Genomic DNA, 17500 nt, shown 5'->3' with positions numbered 1-17500 from the left:
CATCAGCAGGAAATATTACTAAAAATCTTCTTATAAACGATTTAAAAAAATAACTCCCAAGAAACATATCAAAATAACATCTGAATCACCTAATCACCGCCATCCCCTCCCCCTCCCTCCCCCTCTCCCCTCCCCTTCCAATCCAAAGCTCAAAGCCCCAACCGCTAAGGCGCTCCCCCCACCGACCCCACCCCCTCTCCCCCCCCGTCCCGCAAGCCAGCAAGAGACAAACGCACTCACGCACAAGGCAGCAGCTTCAGGCCACGGAGATCTTCCCGCCAGATTAAGGGCGCCGATTATCCAGCCCTAAAGTTAGGTAACATGCGGATCATCGAACACGCATGGTCGGTGGGGGAGGGGGGGAGGGGAGGGGGGGAGAGGTGAGGGAGGGAGGGAGGGAAGTGAGAGGTGAGGGAGGGAGAGTAGGGGGTGAGAGGTAGGGAGGTAGGGAGGGAGGGGGTGAGAGGTGAGGGAGGGAGGGGAGAAGTTGAGAGGTGAGGGAGGGAGGGAGGGAGGGAGAGGGAGGGGAGGTAGGGAGGCTGGGAAGGAAGGCAGGGGGGAAGGAGGGAAGTCGGCCACACTTGGCGACTACGGTGAGTTTAATTGGATTTAGATAGTGAGACAGTAGGGTGGGCAGGTGGGTTGGTGGGCTGGTGGGCGGGTAAGCAGAGAGGGAGAAGAGTATTCCAGAGGTTTGGAGTCCGTTTGCTTCTGTGACGAAGAAATAAGAGACAAATGAATGGATGGTGCTCGACTCGATGCCACTCGCCCCTTTGTCGGAAATGGAATTTTATTATATATATATATATTATAATATAATATATATAATATAATATATATATATCATAATATAATATATATCATATATATAATATATAATAAATATATAATATAATATATATATATCATAATATAATATATATCATATATATAATATATAATATATATATATATGTCCCAAACTATCAACTTAAAAACACAAAGATCACAAAAGCGAATTCAAGTAACTTCTACCAAAAGAATCGTCATCATCATAATCAATCTCCGACGAAAATTCAGATACAACCTCCAACGCTAAAAACAAAAATAATAACAATTTAACCTCCACCCCTCACCCCCTCATCCCCAACCTCCCCGCCATCACAGGTGAAACAAGACCCCGATGCCACCCTTACCTATGACCCCCTACCCCTCTTCCCCTCCCCTCCCCCCTCTCCCCTCCCCTACCCATAAGGCCCCGGGCCCGCGGCACTCGCACCATCACAAGTAATTGCCTCACGCCGCAATAATTTACTTGATTACCAGATAATAATGTACGAAAGACACTCAAATTAACATAATATACATACTCGGAGACAGCGGGTGTCGACTATTCCTCCCTACCCCCCTCTCCCTCTCCCCCCCCCCAAACCACCTCGGGCATTACAAGTAATCCATCGTAACACATCGTGACAGAACGAGTAACAGCCGTAACATCGTGACTAAAGACGGCAGGAAATCGAGGAGAATCCTTTGAGAAAATAACTCCCTTTTAAATACAGCAGGAAAACGAACTGAATCCTATGTGAGAATAACTTCCTTTTAAATAAAGCAGGAAAACGACCTGAATCCTATGTGTAGAATAACTGAATCCTGTTTGATAAAATCTTCCTAAATACAGCAGGAAAACGATGTGAATCCTCCGTGAGAATAATTTGAAATCTTTTGTTGTTCGTGATGTTCATACGCGGTTAAAATAACTTTTTTTGTGTTCTTTATCTTAATATTTACCTAATGCCAATGTGATTAGTAAGATTTTTTTTATGAAAGAATCGTTGTTTGAAGTTATTCTCCGACTTCAAAGAAAATATTTGGAGTTACTCTCCGACTTAAAAATCGTTATTCAGAATTATTCTCCGACTTAAAAATCGTTATCTACCTTTATTCTCCGACTTGAAAATAATGTTTCAAGTTAGCCTCCGACTTGTTATCCAGTCATCCCCCCATTAAAAAAAAAGAAAAGAAAAGAAAGAAAGTTGTTCTGCCGCTGAAGAAGACGTGTTATGACACTTAGAGGCGACACTTAGAGGCGAGGTGACAAAGGCTGGTGTTTTTGAATACGAAAATGGCGCCAAGTGAGTCCGCCACTTCAGATCGCGTTATGTCTTCCTTCTCTATTTTATCTTTTTTATCTTTTTTTTTTTTTGGACTCGCTCTCTTTCTAATTTTTTTTTTATCTCTCTTTGTCTTAGTCTTTCTGGCTCTTTTTTTTCTTTCGCTTTCTCTTTCTCGTTCTCTCTCTATATTTCTCTCTTTCACTTATTTCTCTTGTTCCCTCTCTCTCTTTCTTTCTTTCTCTCAATCTCTCTTTCCCTTTCTCTCTTATTTTTCTTTCTTTTTCTTTCTTTCTTTATGTCTTTCTCTTTCTCTCTCGCTCCTGCTCTTTGTCTCTCATCTCAATAGTCAAAATCAGTCAATCAGTGTCAAAGTCTATGCCGCAGTCTCTCTCTCTCTCTCTCTCTCTCTCTCTCTCTCTCTCTCTCTCTCTCTCTCTCTCTCTCTCTCTCTCTCTCTCTCTCTCGCTCTCTCTCTCTCTAGATTACAACCGCTTGATAATTTTCGTAATTTCCTCGACAGACGAACGACTACCTCCTAACAGTGACCGTTCATAATGTCCCCAAACAGCCCCTCCCCTCCTTCCTCCCCCCCCATTGAGATCTCTTCCCCTCCCCCCCTCCCCCCCATTGAGATCTCTTCCCTCCCCCCCACCCCCACCCCCCACCCCTCCCTAACACCCTCCTTTGACCGGGAAAGCGAGGCCATCAGAGTAACATAATCCCCGCGAACTGCCGACGCGCCACCAATATGACCTTTCACCTCATCTGCCTCTTTTACATCCCCCCCAACCACCACCACCCTCACCCCTCCTACGGCTGGGGAAAGGGAGGGGAAGGGGGGGGGAGAGGGAGATATGTTAACGGAGCTCCAGAGACGACTGACGGAAGACGATATTCCCGGGTGTGTTCTATCTTATCTTATCTTTTCTTTTCTTTTCTTTTCTTCTTTTCTTTTCTCTTCTCTTCTTCTCTCTTCTCTTCTCCTCTTCACTCCCTTCCCTTCCCTTCCCTTCCCTTCCCTTCCCTTCCCTTCCCTTCCCTTCCCTTCCCTCCTCTCCCTTCCCTTCCCTTCCCTTCCCTCCTCTCCTCCTCTTCACTCCCTTCCCACCTCCCCCTCCCCTCTTTCTCCTCTCCTCTCCTCTCCCCTCCCTTTCTCTCCTCTTCCCTCCCTTCCCCTCCCCTCCCCCTCCCCTCCTCCCCCCTCCCTTTCCACCTCCCTCTCCCCTCTTTCTCCTCTTCACTCCCTTCCCACCTCCCCCTCCCCTCTTTCTCCTCTCCTCTCCTCTCCTCTCCCCTCCCTTCCTCTCCTCTTCCCTCCCCTCTCCTCCCCCTCCCCTCCACCCCCCTCCCTTCCCTTCCCTTCTCTCCTCCTCTTCACTCCCTTCCCACCTCCCCCTCCCCTCTTTCTCCTCTCCTCTCCTCTCCCCTCCCTTCCTCTCCTCTTCCCTCCCCTCCACCCCCCTCCCTTTCCACCTCCCTCTCCCCTATTTCTCCTCTTCACTCTCTTCCCACTTCCCCTTCCCCTCTTTCTCCTCCTTCCCCATGTTGACCCTTGGCAACTAGGAGCTCCTGTCCTCGGATGCCAGACACCCGACCCGTCGCCGCCTCTCACAGGTAGCGGGGCAGGGAAGTGGCGCAAGGTATAAATAGTCACGGTGAATTTCGTCATTCGAGTGTTTTCTCTGTCTCCGTCTCTGTCTGTGTGTCTGTCTCCGCCTCTGTCTGTCTGTCTGTGTGTCTGTCTGTTTGTCTTTGTCTGCGTGTCTATCTGTTTCTTTGTCCCAGAAAATGCGTTATTACTGGTTCGGGATGCTCTAGATATTATATCAACTTCGTATTGTTTTTTTTATATATATATAAAAAGGTTTTATGTCTTTTCCTGTCGGGACTTTACACTAAATGGTATAGAGGTGAGGTGGGGAGAGGAGGAGAAGGGAGGAGGAGGAGGAGGAGGAGGAGGAGGAGGAGGAGGAGGAGGAGGAGGAGGAGGAGGAGGAGGAGGAGGAGGAGGAGGAGGAGGAGGAAGAGGAGGAAGTGGAGGAGGGAGAGGAAGAGGAAGAGGAGGAGGAGGAAGAAGTGGAGGAGGGAGAGGAGGAAGAAGAGAAAGAGGGGAGGAGGAGGAGGAGAAAGAGGAAGAAGAGAAAGAGAGGGGGAGGAGGAGGATGAAGAGGAGCAGGAAGAGGAAGAGGAAGGTAGAAGGAGAAGAAGAGACGCGAGGAGAATAGAGGAAAAGGGAGGAAAGGGGAAGGAAAAGAATAGAAGAGAGAGAAAGATAGATAGAGAGATAGATAGAGAGAGAGAAAGAGAGAAAAAGAGAGAGAGAGAGAGAGAACGACAGCCTACCGTAAAGGAAGACACCGACATCCGTATAAGAAAAGGGAGGAGAGAGAACCTAGGAGAGGGAGGGGGAGGTCGGGAGGGAGGGAGAGGAGGGGAGAGATCGGGGGGAGGATGAGGGAGATGGGGGGGAGGGGAAGGGGAAGGGAAGAGGAGGGAAGATAACAGACGCTGATAAAGAGATCTCGCATTTGTTTCCATTAAGCGCCTCCTCCTCCTCGGTCTCCGGCCAGGCGTAAAGAAAACGGATGCTTCCAAGTGGCCGCTTCGTCGGGAGTGGAACACCGCCGCCGGCACGAGGGAACGGAGAGGAGATTTGTGGTGATGATGGTGGTGGTGATGGTGATGAGTGTGATGAGGTTGGTGGTAAGGGTGGTGGTGGTGGTGATGAAGGGGTGGTGGTGATGATGAGGGGTGGTGGTGATGAGGGGTGGTGGTGATGATGGTGGTGGTGATGATGGTGATGAAGGGGTGGTGGTGATGATGGTGGTGGTGATGATGAGGGGTGGTGGTGGTGATGAAGGGATGGTGGTGATTATAAGGGTGGTGGTGGTGATGAGGGGGTGGTGGTGATTATATGGGTGGTGGTGGTGGTGGTAAGGGTGGTAGTGGTGGTGATGGTGATGAGGGTGGTGGTGGTGGTGATAAGGAGGGGTGATGAGGGTGGTGGTAAGGGTGGTGATGGTGATGAGGGTGGTGGTGACGACGATGAGTGGGGGGGGGGTGATGATGGTGATGGTGGTGATGATGATGATGATAATGATAATGATAATGATAATGATGATGATGATGATGATGATGATGATGATGATGATGATGATGATGATGATGATGATGAGGAGGAGGAGGAGGAGGAGGAGGAGGAGGATTATAAAATAATAATGATAGTACAAATAATAATATCAATAACAAGAATAACAACAATAACAACAACGTTCATATCGACAACAAAAAATGAATGATACCAAGAGAGAAACAAAAGCAGACAGAAACGGGGCGGGCGGTGGCAGTGGGCGGACAAGTGCGGACAGTTGCGGCAAGTGCGGCTCTACTTCACCTTACCCCCCCCCCACCCCTACCCCCTCCCGCACCCTCGGCCCAAGGTGACGGTAGAAAGATGGCGGGAAAACCACGTGTGACCATCTTTTCCTCTTCCTCTTCTTCCTTTTCTTCTTCCTCTTTTTTTTCTTCTTCCTCTTTTTTTTCTTCTTCCTCCTACGCCTTTACATTCTCATTTTAATTCTTATTCTCAATTCCATTTTCCTCTCATTCTCCTATTCTTTTTTTTCTTCTTCTCCTGCTCCTTCATTTCCTTCTCCTTCTCCCTTTCCCTTTCACTATCACTCCCCCAATTCCTCCCCTCCCTTCCCCCCCCTTTCCCTCTTCCTCTCCTCCTCCTTCAATCCCTCTCCTTCTCCTCCTCTTACTCCTAGTCTCACTCCTACCCCTACTCTATTATTCTCACTCCTGCTCTTGCCCTTACTCTTACTCCTACTCTTACTCCCATGCCTACTTTTACTCTACCACCTCCTCCTCCTCCTCCTCCTCCTCCTCCTCCTCCTCCTCCTCCTCCTCCTCCTCCTCCTCCTCCTCCTCCTCCCCTTTTCTTTCCCGACTATGCGACTCTTAACAAGAGGAATCCTTCGGCATTCCGCAGGTTCGTTACTACGAACTGATGAATGAGGTGATGTTTATCCGCGTAGTTGGGGGGAGGGGGGGGGCAAGGAGGAGGGGGAGGAGGAGGAGAAGGAAGAATGAGGAAGAGAAGAAGCGGGAAGAAGAAACGGGAGGGAAGGTGGGAGGGATAGGGAGAGAAAATGGGTAGGAGGGAGAGGGAGAGGGACAGGGGAGGAGGAGGGGGGAGGAGGGAGAGAGGTAAAGATAAGTAGAGGGGAGTAAGGAGGAGGAGAAACAAGGAGGAGAAGGGGGAAGGAGGAGGATGGCGGATGGAGGAAGAAAGGAGTAGGAGGAGGAAGAAGGAAGGAGGAGGAGGAAGGGGGAAGAGGAGGAGGATATAAAAAAGAGCAAGGAGGAGGAAGGAGGAGGAAAACCGAAATAGCAGGAAGGAGGAAGAAGGAGGCGGAGGGAGATGGAAGGAGGAAGAGGAGAAAATGGAAAAGAGGAAGGAGTAGGAGAAAGAGGAGGAGGAAGAAGAAACGGAGACAGAGTGAGTGAATGAGCGAGCGAGCGAGAGAGAGAGCAAGAGAGAGCGAGAGAGAGAGGAAGGAAGAGGGAAGAGGGAAGAGGGAAGAGAGAAGAGGGAAGAGAGAAGAGAGAAGAGGGAAGAGGGAAGAGAGAAGAGAGAAGAGAGAAGAGAGAAGAGAGAAGAGAGAAGAGAGAAGAGAGAAGAGGGAAGAGAGAAGAGAGAAGAGAGAAAGAGAGAGAGGAGAAAAAATAAATAAATAAAGAAAGAAAGAATAAAAGACAGAGAGAGAAAGGACATTAGCGCGAAAAGAGAGAGGGAGGTCAGGGTAACACGGCCCGCGACACCTCGTGGTAACACACGCATCAACAGGTGTCCACGGCACAAAGCCTACGGGGTGGGGGAGGTAGGGGGAAGAGATGGGGGGAAGAGATGGGGGGAAGAGGAGGCGGGGAGAGGAGGTGGTAGGTGGGGAAGAGGTGCTAGGGGGGGAGGAGGTACGGGATGGGGGAAGGGGGAAGAGGAGGAAGAGGGGGAAGGGGGGAAATAGAGACAGGGGGAAGAGGAGGAAGAGGAGGAGGGGGAGGGAGAGAGAGGGAAAGGGAGGGCAGGAAGGGGGTGGAAGAGACATGGGGAAATAGCTAGAGAGGAGGGAGGGTGGAAGAAGAGAAGAAGAGGGATAAGGGAGATAGAGGAGGGGGGGAAGGGGAGGGGAGAAACCACCGCAACACATCGAGGTTTAACAGTAGGACTCCCACCCCTACCCCCACACACACTTTTCCCCTTGGCTCAAGATGATCCCGCAAACACTCGGGAGAGATTGGAGGCTGTTGTCCTGCTGGCTCCTACATTACCGGATTACCTCAGTCGCCCTCGACCGCTGGGGCCGAGGAAGTAAGCCCTCGAGGCACGGTTTCCTCGCCTCTTTTATGCACACATACACACATGTACATAAACAAAAACAAGCTCGTACGTACAAACAAATGTGCGCACGCACACGCACACGCGCGCGTACACACACACACACACACACACACACACACACACACACACACACACACACACACACACACACACACACACACACACACACACACGTGCGGTCTATAAATGGGCATTTACAGGATTTTTAATACTGCCAAGAGCGTTCATTGTACACACTTTAGTGAATGTAGCAGGACGAACAAGAACGTTTTACTTTGGAAAAAAATAACGTTTTCGCGTTCTGACATAGAAAAAAAAAACACATTAATGAAATTAAACCAGCGATGAAGATGCAAAAGACGATGATAATGACAACAATAACAACAATATCACACATAAGAAAAATAACACTGTTAGACCACTGTTAGCATTAAAATCATTAGTCTCATATCCCCCACCCCCCACCCACATCCCCCAGTTGAAGAATAACGCCAGCGAGTCTGTAACGAGCGTTTCCCTTCGCGCCAGCCCCCAGAAATAAGTGTGGCGGCCATCAGCCTTCCCTCGAAGACCTCACGACCAGAAACGACCGCAAAGCAGCAGCAAAGCGCGTAAACAAGTCCAGTCAGACTGTCACACGACCTCCTCGCCCTGCTCCTGCTCCTGCTCCTGCTCCTGCTCCTCCTCTTTATCATCATCTCGACCTTCCCTTCCCTCATTTACGGTGGAAATACAGCCAACTATAACAATCATCGTGAGGGGGACAAATCATTTTCTCCCCCTCCCCCTCCCCCTCCCCCCCACCAACATTCAGACGGTCGTTACGGAAGGGGAGGGGGGAGGGGGGGAAGGGGAGAGGGAGGAGACTAAGTAAACTTGGGTGGAGTTTGGAGGCTTGTTTCATACTAACAACCTAATTTCGGGCACATCCAGACACACTCCTGGCGATGGAAACGCACCGAGCAACGTTCGAAAAAGGGAGACAGTTTACAGAAGGTCTTCCCCTTCTCCCCCTCCCTCCCCCTCCCTCTCCCAGCTCCTTCCTCTCTTCCCCTCCCTCTCCCAGCTCCTTCCTTCCTTCCTTCCTTCCTCCCCTCCCCTCCCCTCCCCTCCCTTCCCTTCCCTTCCCTTCCCTTCCCTTCCCTTCCCTTCCCTTCCCTTCCCTTCCCTCCCTCTCCCAGCTCTTTCCTCCCTTCCCCTCCCTCCCCCTCCCCTCCCCCTCCCCCCCCCTATCCCCAAAACCAAGCACGAAAACAAAAGTCGCTTCCCGATCACCCTCAGAAATCGCCTTTCTCTCCTCCCCTCCAACCCAACCCGACGAGCATAACACCTATGAAGAAGCCACGGGCGCCCGCAAAGTGTCAAGGGCTTTTATTTGCATGAGAAAGGGGCGAGCTGACGCCGGGGCGGGCTAGGTACTTGTATATCGCTCGCTGGTAACTTCGATCGGCGAGCAGGTGTGTGTGTGTGTGTGTGTCTGTGGGGTACAGGCCTGGGATCTGTACGAAACCTACCCCCTGTACCCCATCCCCTCTCCTACCCTCCCTCCCCCCCAAAAAGCTTTGAGAGTATAATGGTAGCGGTTTAAGCTATAGGCGTTTATTGTGGTAAGTTCGCCAAGTCTGAATAGCGGCCAGGGTATAAACCTCAAGTCGGCGACAGCGGTGCTATTTCTGAATGCGAATTGACGAAAAAAAAATCGCAAGCGTTGCCTTTTCCACAACCCGAAACGCGGAATGACTTCAGCAATAATTACTAAGGCTAAATTAAAACATCACGCAACTTCGATGGCCGTTGAGTAAATTACAAAACGTGTTCGAATGAGAAAGGGGCCTATAAAGTCAAATAAAGAATACAAAGGGTGAAAAGGGCGGAAGCGCTGGCGTTTTAAGATCCATTTAGATTACTCATCTTTCGACCAATGTTACTCATCCTTCGACTAATGGTGATATTGAAGCACCTTTCCCGACTCACGAAGTAAAACGTCAACGTCACCTTTAGCATTTTCTTCCATGAAAATTGAACACCACGGAAATAAACAAAAAATATATATATACATGGCAGAAGCTCAGCAAAATACGTTCCCACGGGGCACAAGTCCTCCCCCCTCCCCCCCTCCCCTCTCCACCCCCACCTACCCATTACAGCTGCGCCTGTTCTACCCCCCCCCCACCTCCTCCCCCTTCCCTTCCCTTCCCTCTTTAGCCCAAGCTCGGGACGCTCGCCTGGGTTCGGACACGTTGTTTACAGCAGCATCAGGTGTGGTGGGTCAGACTCAGCCTTAGGTCACCCCTACGCCTCCCCGTACCCGATACGACAGGTCATCATGGGTCACAGCTCCCGTTATTGCGACCAGATTTTGCGGAAATTACCATATGATTTTCTAGTTGATAAAAAATGTCGGCAAATAATCATGCAAATGGCACATGTGTATGAATGGCATAGGTATGCGTTATTGATAGCTATGATGAAAATCAAATATAGAATATAATATCCATGGTCAAATAAACATATACATATACGAACAACTGAGCATATATATATATATATATATATATATATATATATATATATATATATATATATACATGTGTGTGTGTGTATGTGTGTGTATGTATGCGTATGGATATGGATGTGGATATATATATGCGTGTATGTGTGTGTATGTATGCGCATGGATATGGATATGGATATATATATGTGTGTATGTGTATATATATATATTATATATATGTGTGTGTTTGTGTGTGTGTGTGTGTGTGTGTGTGTGTGTGTGTGCATGTATGTATATGTATGTATATGTATATATATATACTTATATATACATATATATATACACAAATATATGTACATGTGTATACATAAAGATAAAGATAAACATACACATACACATACCCCCCCCCCCCACACACACACACAAACACACACACACACACACACACGTGCGCGTTATAAATGGGCACGTGTGAATATACATATACATATACATATACATACATCCATACATCCATAATTATATATATCTATATATATATATATATATATTGTGTGTGTGTGTGTGTGTGTGTGTGTGTGTGTGTGTACATATATACATATATGTATATATATATATATATATATATATATATATATATATATATATATATATATATATAATATAATATTATATACATATATATATGTATATATACAGATATATATAGAGAGAGATAGATAAAGATATGTATAGATATATAAAGGTATATATAGATATATATAGAGGGAGACAGAGTGACAGACAGATGTGTGTATGTATATATATATATATATATATATATATATATATATATATATATATATACATATATATATATATATGTATAAAAAAAAAAATATATATATATATATATATATATATATATATCTACACATAATGTATATACGTGTGTATATATATGGACATATACTTACACATGCATATATCTATATAGACAGACTATTGGACACGTTAATACTCGCGCAATCAACACTTGCATATACATCAATGATAAACAAATATCGTATACAAGCAAAAATACATATACACGCACTCACACAAACAAGAATACATAAAGGCAAACAGACAAACAAACACACACATCCATCCATACATACATAAAAACGTTTACAATGTGCAGGGTATATAGGGGTGGGGTGGGGGTGGGGGGGTTGGGGGTGTCCTGCATCAGTCTCCGAAGCCTCTGCTGAAAGGGCTAACTGCTGACCCTGCCTACTCTTCCCGACTCCTTTATGAACTACCCCCTTTTTTTCTTTCTTTCTTACTCTCTCTCTCTCTCTCTCTCTCTCTCTCTCTCTCTCTCTCTCTCTCTCTCTCTCTCTCTCTCTCTCTCTCGCCCTCTCTCTCTCGCCCTCTCTCTCTCGCCCTCTCTCTCTCTCTCTCTCTTTCTTTCTCTCTCTCTCGTTCTTTATTTCTCTTTCTTTCTTTCTTTCTTCTCTCTCTCTCTATTTCTCTCTGTCTCTCTCTCTCTATTTCTCTCTGTCTCTCTCTCTCTATTTCTCTCTGTCTCTCTCTCTCTATTTCTCTCTCTCTCTCTCTCTCTCTCATTTTCTTTCTTTTTTCTCTCTCTTTTTCTTTCTTCTCTCTCTCTCTCTCTTTAATTTTCTTTCTTTTTTCTCTCTTTTTCTTTCATTCTTTCTTATTTTCTCTCTTTTCTTTCTTTCTTTCTCTCCCTCCCTCCCGCCTGCTCCCACAATGCTGAGGTCACACCGGGAGGATGGAAGTGTGGTCACAGGAGCCCCATAACGCGCTTACTCTTCTCCCAGTCCTTTTCTCTTCGTTTTACCCCCCTCCCCCCTCCTCCCTCCTCCTTCCCACTCCCCTCCTCCCGCTCACCCCCGCTCATCCCTCCTCTCCCCTTCACCCCCTCCCCCACACCCTCTACACTCCCCCGCCCGCCCTCACCCCCTCCCAATCCGTCACCTCCTTTGCTATCTCTCCTCTGACCGCGGACACCCCACCCATACCCCCTCCCCTAACCCCACCCCACCCCCACCCCACCCCTACCCCGACCCCCACCCCCCACCCTGCCTGTTCCCGGGGGTCGCCACTGATACCCGATCAAAATGTCCCCAATACACAGGAAATTCACGCCGCCGCGCCGCGCCGTCTGGGAACACCGGCCGCCGCAGCCATCGGGAAACTACCACCTGCCTGCCAGGGTCACGCGTGGCTTCCCAGGGCTCTTAAGGGAGGGGAAGGAGGCGGATAAGGAAGGGATGGGGGGATGGGAAAGATGGGGGAAGGAGGCGGATAAGGAAGGGATGGGGGGATGGGAAGGAGGCGGATAAGGAAGGGATGGGGGATGGGAAGGATGGGGGGATGGGGAGGGAGAGGGAGAGGAGGTGGATAAGGAAGGGATGGGAAGGATGGGGAGGGAGAGGGAGAGGAGGTGGATAAGGAAGGGATGGAGATGGGGATGGGGATGGGAGGGATGGGGGATGGGGAGGGAGAGGGAGAGGAGGTGGATAAGGAAGGGATGGGGGGATGGGGAGGGAGAGGGAGAGGAGGTGGATAAGGCAGGGATGGGAGGGAAGGGGATGGGGGATTGGGGATGGGGAGGGAGAGGGGGTGGATAAGGAAGGGATGGAGATGGGGATGGGGATGGGGAGGGAGAGAGGAGGTGGATAAGGAGGGGAGGGGGAAGGCAGGGAAATGGGAGGAGTGGAAGGGAAGGGAGGAAAGGAGGTGGATGGTAAGTGGGAAGGGAAGGGAGGAAAGGGGGGAGAGGAGATGGATAAGGAAGGGGGAAGGGAGAGAAAGAAGAGAGGAGGTGGATAAGGAGAGCGAAGAAGGGAAGGGGGTGGGTGGGGAGAAGGGAAAGGGAGAAAAGGGATATAAACGAAAAGGGAGAGGGAATGGGAGTTGGATAAGGATGGGGAGGAGGAAGGGAAAGGGGGAGGGTGGGAAGGAAAGGGAAAAGGGGGAAAGACCAGGTCAAGCCCCAGGTCATCCTCAGCATGTAATCGCAGGGCAACAACAAACTTGATTCAACACGTTCTGTTATTGTCCACAGTTTTATTGTGGACAATAAGCATTTAAGGGGCGAGTGTTGGGGTATATGGGTATATATAAAAGTGCAAGAGAAAGGAAAACACAACACACATGTCGTAGCGTATTGGCAACAAACATGCACAAATTATAAGCAAAAACACGTACGTACGCGCTCACACACACACACACACACACACACACACACACACACAAAAGCACAGACGTGATAGCTTGTGTGTATGTGATTAATATATCGCACATTAGAAAGGTATATCGAAAGTGGAAAATAAAAATGAAAAACAAATTTAATAACGAAAAATAGAGAGAGGGTGAGATGATAAATTTTGTGAATTCAAGACAATACAATTCTACTTCTACTTCTACTTCTACTTCTACTTCTACTATTGCTATTGCTATTGCTACTGCTACTGCTACTGCTACTGCTACTGCTACTGCTACTGCTACTGCTACTCCTACTCCTACTCCTACTCCTACTCCTACTCCTACTCCCACTCCTACTCCTACTTCTACTACTACTACTACTACTACTACTACTACTCCTATTTACTTACTAACAATAAAAACAACAACAATAATAATACTAACAATTTTAACAGTATTCACCAACGTATCAAGCAAGACCAGAACTATCCCAGCTCCCCCCCCCCCCCTAGCCCGGCCATTACCAAACCACGCCTAATGTCTTTTAGTGTGGACACGAGAGATAAAAAGCTGACCTACCATTCACCTGTCGGTCGGGAAACCACCATGGCAGGTGGGGGGGGGGGGGGGGGAGGGAGAGGGGGAGAGAGGGGGAGAGAGGGAGAGAGGGAGGGAGAGAGGGAGGGAGAGAGGGGGAGGGAGGGAGGGAGAGACTGAAAGGAGAGAAGAGAAGAGAAGAGAAGAGAGGAGAAGAGAAGAAAAGAGAGAAGATATTAGAAGTGAGAGAGAGAGAGAGGAGAGCAGAGAAGAGACGAGAAGAGAACAGAACAGAACAGAAGGGGAGAGAAGAGAGAGATAAGGGGTGAGAGAAGGAAGGGAAACAGAGAGAGTTAGGGAGGGAGAGAGGTAGGAAGAACTGTCATACCCATCCTCTCCCCCCTTCTCCCTCTCGTCCTACCCCCCCCCCCTTCTTTCCTGTCTACCACCTACGCAAGTTTTGACAAGTTAGGTGCACAAGGGTACAATAAACAGAGAACAGGGTAAAAAAAAGATGAACGGAGATAAAAAGAAAAAAGTCAAACAGGAAAATGTAACAGGAGGCAAAAAACATAATGTGAGTCAAATAAATGAAGAAGAAATGGCAAAATAATTAAAAATAAAATAAATTTCATTTGCGTGTACAATAATCTAAAAAAAAAACTAATTAATTATATAAAGAAACCTGGGGGGGGGGGGGAATCTGCATACCTCGGAGTATATAATAATTCTATTTTACAATATTCCTACTTCCTTATTTTCTATGTATCTAATTTTATTAGGCCTTCTTTTATCCCTCTTTTCCCTTTCTCTCTCTCTCTCTCTCTCTCTCTCTCTCTCTCTCTCTCTCTCTCTCTCTCTCTCTCTCTCTCTCTCTCTCTCTCAACACATCCTTCCATTTCTCTATCTCTGTCTGTCTGTTTCTCTTCATTCTTCCTTCCATTTTTCTCCTTAAATCCCTTCCTATTCCCATTAAAAGTAACAAAAGCCATCACTAAACAAAAACACGCAAACAGGGCCTTTTTTTCTCCCCTCGACACTCGACTCCTCATACTTCCCAGACACAATTCGTCTCCTCCTTCGACGCTTTACGAAAGTGAATAATAATAATAATAATAATAATAATAAAAAAAAAAAAAAAAAATCATACTACCAATTTCCCTGCCCGTACCCCCTGCCTCTTCTCTCTCTGGTACCCCTAACTCCACTCCCTCCCCCCACCCCTCTTCTTCCTGTACCCTCTTCCCCCCCCCCCCCCGTCTCTCTCCTCTCCTGTACCCTTAACTCCCCCCCCCCCCCCCCTCTTCTTCCTGCACCCCCCCTGCCTCTCTCCTCTCCTGTACCCCCAACCTACATCCGTATCCCTCCGTCCCCCTTCCCTTGCCTCCCTCTCTCCCCCCCCCCTAAACGCTCTTCCTTCCCGACAAACACCTGTCGGGATGAATGTTTTCCCACCGGTGATCATGAGCGTCCCATATCCCTCCCCCCCGTCCCCCCTCCCCCACGCCATATCCTCTCTATTTCTTTCTTTCTTTTTCTCTCTCTTTCTTTCTCTCTCCCCCTTTCTTTTTCTTTCTCTATCTTTCTTTCCCTTTCTCTCTCTATATTTTCTTTCTTTCTCTTATTTTTTTTCTCTCCCTCTCCTTCTCCCTCTCCCCCCCCCCTCCAACCAGTGATGGAGCGGAAAGATTTGGTGATCAAGTTTTTAAGACGGAGGGAGAGAAAAAACAGTGTAAATGTATGGGAGAAGAGGAAGAGGAAGAGGAAGAGGGGGAAGGGGAAGAGGAAGAAGGGGAAGTGGAAGAGGGAGAAGAGGAAGAAGGGGGAGAGGAGGAGAGGGAAGAGACAAGAGACGGAAGGGGAAGAGAAAGAAGGGAAAAGAATAATGAGAAGAGGGAGCGAAAAGGGGGAAGAGCATGAGAAGGCGATAGAAGACGTAATAGGCTCGAACAGCGCGTCGAGTGCCGTGATAAGATACCTGGCTATTTGGGCGTGCCATTCCGAACTAAAAGCTACAGCGGGCGTGGCCGGACAGATTCGCGCACGCCGAAAGCACGAGGCCCGAGTACTCACCTCCGTCTTCCTCCGTCAGGTCGATGAGCGCGTCCCGCGAGGACCTGGAGGACGCCGCCCGCGCCTCCAGCGGCGTGGGCGTGAAGGCGGGCGTGGGCATCAGAATGGGCTGGCCGTCGGGAGTGGTTGCGGGCGTGGACCAGTTGCGGCCGTGGGAGGGCTTGGGCGTGAGCGTGGGCGGGAAGCGGGGCACGGGCGCGCGCAGGGGGCCGGGCGGCCGCATGGTGTCCGGGCAGGAGCGCGTCCGTCCCCGCAGCACCGGCGTCCAGTCCTCGGGCACCTCCTCCTTCCCTTCCGGCCCCTCCGCGCCCTCCTCCCGGATGGCCTGGTGGTGCGCGGGGCGGCGGCGCGAGTGCGGGATGGCGATGGGCGGCGTCACGCCCACGCCGGGCTTCCCCGTCTGCTGGCTCCCCTTGGGCTCGTCCTCGTCGCTCGAGAAGGTGAACGAGTGGGCGGACGAGGGCGAGGGCACGTAGCCAGAGTCGCGCCACGAGCCCAGCGAGTGCAGCGTCACCAGGCCGCCCGTGTCCTCGGTGGGCGAGGGCGGCGAGCTGGGGAACTGCGTCAGGCGGAGGCATGGCGCCCCCGCTCGGCCCACGGGCGTGTCCTGGGGAGCCTTGCCCGCCGCGGGGGAAGGGCAGGGGGAGGGGGAGGACTGAGGGGAGGGGGAGGGGGACGACTGAGCGGACGCGGGCGCCGCCACCCGCGGGGCTTCGGGCGCCGAGGGCTGCGAGAGCTGGATGGGCGAGACGATGCTGGGGAAGGCGAAGCCGGGGTGCAGTCGGTGCAGGATGCTGGGCGACGTGCCCGGGCCGGAGAACCGCCGGCCGCTCATGCTCCACAGGCCGCCCGTGTTCATGGCGGCGGCAAGGGGCGTGCTGCTGCTGCTGTTGCTGGTCGCGCTGCTGCTGTTCTTGGCCTGCACCGCGCCCTCCAACTCGTACACACTCTGGCGATAGGGAGACCACCTACATCTTATTTTCCCTTCCGAACCTTCAGTTCCCCCCCCCCCACCTCCCCCCGACTCCCTCTCTGAGTAGGCTAAGGAATCTTTTCATCCACTATCTATATCTAATAAAAATAAAAAATAAAACTGTAGAACCGACCTTACAGAACTTATAAAATGATCATTATAAAAAAAATACTCAAGGAAGGTTCACTAACAATGTTTGCCCACACTTAATAGGTCTGTTTATCTCCCCTCGACACTTACAGGGAAACAACCAACAAACGAGTTCAAACGAGGTCAATTTCTGAAGCCCCTAAACCTTTGTTACAAAAAAAAAGAGAAATGAACCGAGAACAAAGAACCAGAAACCTATAAAAAAAAACACACAGAAGAAACGACGACAAAAGAAACAGAACAAAAAAAAGACGCGAAATAGAAGAACGAGAAAACAGAACAACAACAATAAAACAGAGACACAAACTTCGTCCGTCCCTTCGACCTCACCTTCTTCCTGTAGGGCTTCGACTGGGGGTCCGCCACGTGGGGTCGCCGCCGCGGTCGCTGGCCTTCATCGTCCTTATCATCGTCGTCATCATCGTCATCATCATCGTCGTCGTTTCGGGGCGAGGACAGCTCGAACACGTCGTCATCGTCCTCGGGAGTGATGTTGTGAAGGTCGTGCTCCGTCTCCTCCTCCGTCCAGAGGTCCAGGTCCGCCCCGCTGTCTGCCTGCGGGAGAAGCGGACCAA

At 49.5% G+C, this 17500-nt stretch overlaps 1 protein-coding gene across 1 annotated transcript in view; it reads right to left on the bottom strand.

Annotated features, from left to right (window-relative positions):
- LOC122264055 (uncharacterized) overlaps nucleotides 1–17500 on the bottom strand; it is a 36031-nt gene that overhangs the window by 13388 nt on the left and 5143 nt on the right. The window contains exons 2-3 of the mRNA XM_043032747.2: nucleotides 17256–17480; nucleotides 15803–16751 (exon numbers count right to left, since the gene is read on the bottom strand). Coding sequence (XP_042888681.2) covers nucleotides 15803–16751; nucleotides 17256–17480 — 1174 coding nt within the window. The remainder of the gene's footprint in view (nucleotides 1–15802; nucleotides 16752–17255; nucleotides 17481–17500) is intronic.

Source organism: Penaeus japonicus, unplaced genomic scaffold (genome assembly GCF_977035675.1).
Source record: "Penaeus japonicus unplaced genomic scaffold, GWHDUDI00000001_assembly GWHDUDI00000016, whole genome shotgun sequence".
Taxonomy (NCBI): domain Eukaryota; kingdom Metazoa; phylum Arthropoda; class Malacostraca; order Decapoda; family Penaeidae; genus Penaeus; species Penaeus japonicus.
Note: the sequence above shows the minus strand (reverse complement) of the source record. Positions and strands in the feature narration are given on the sequence as shown.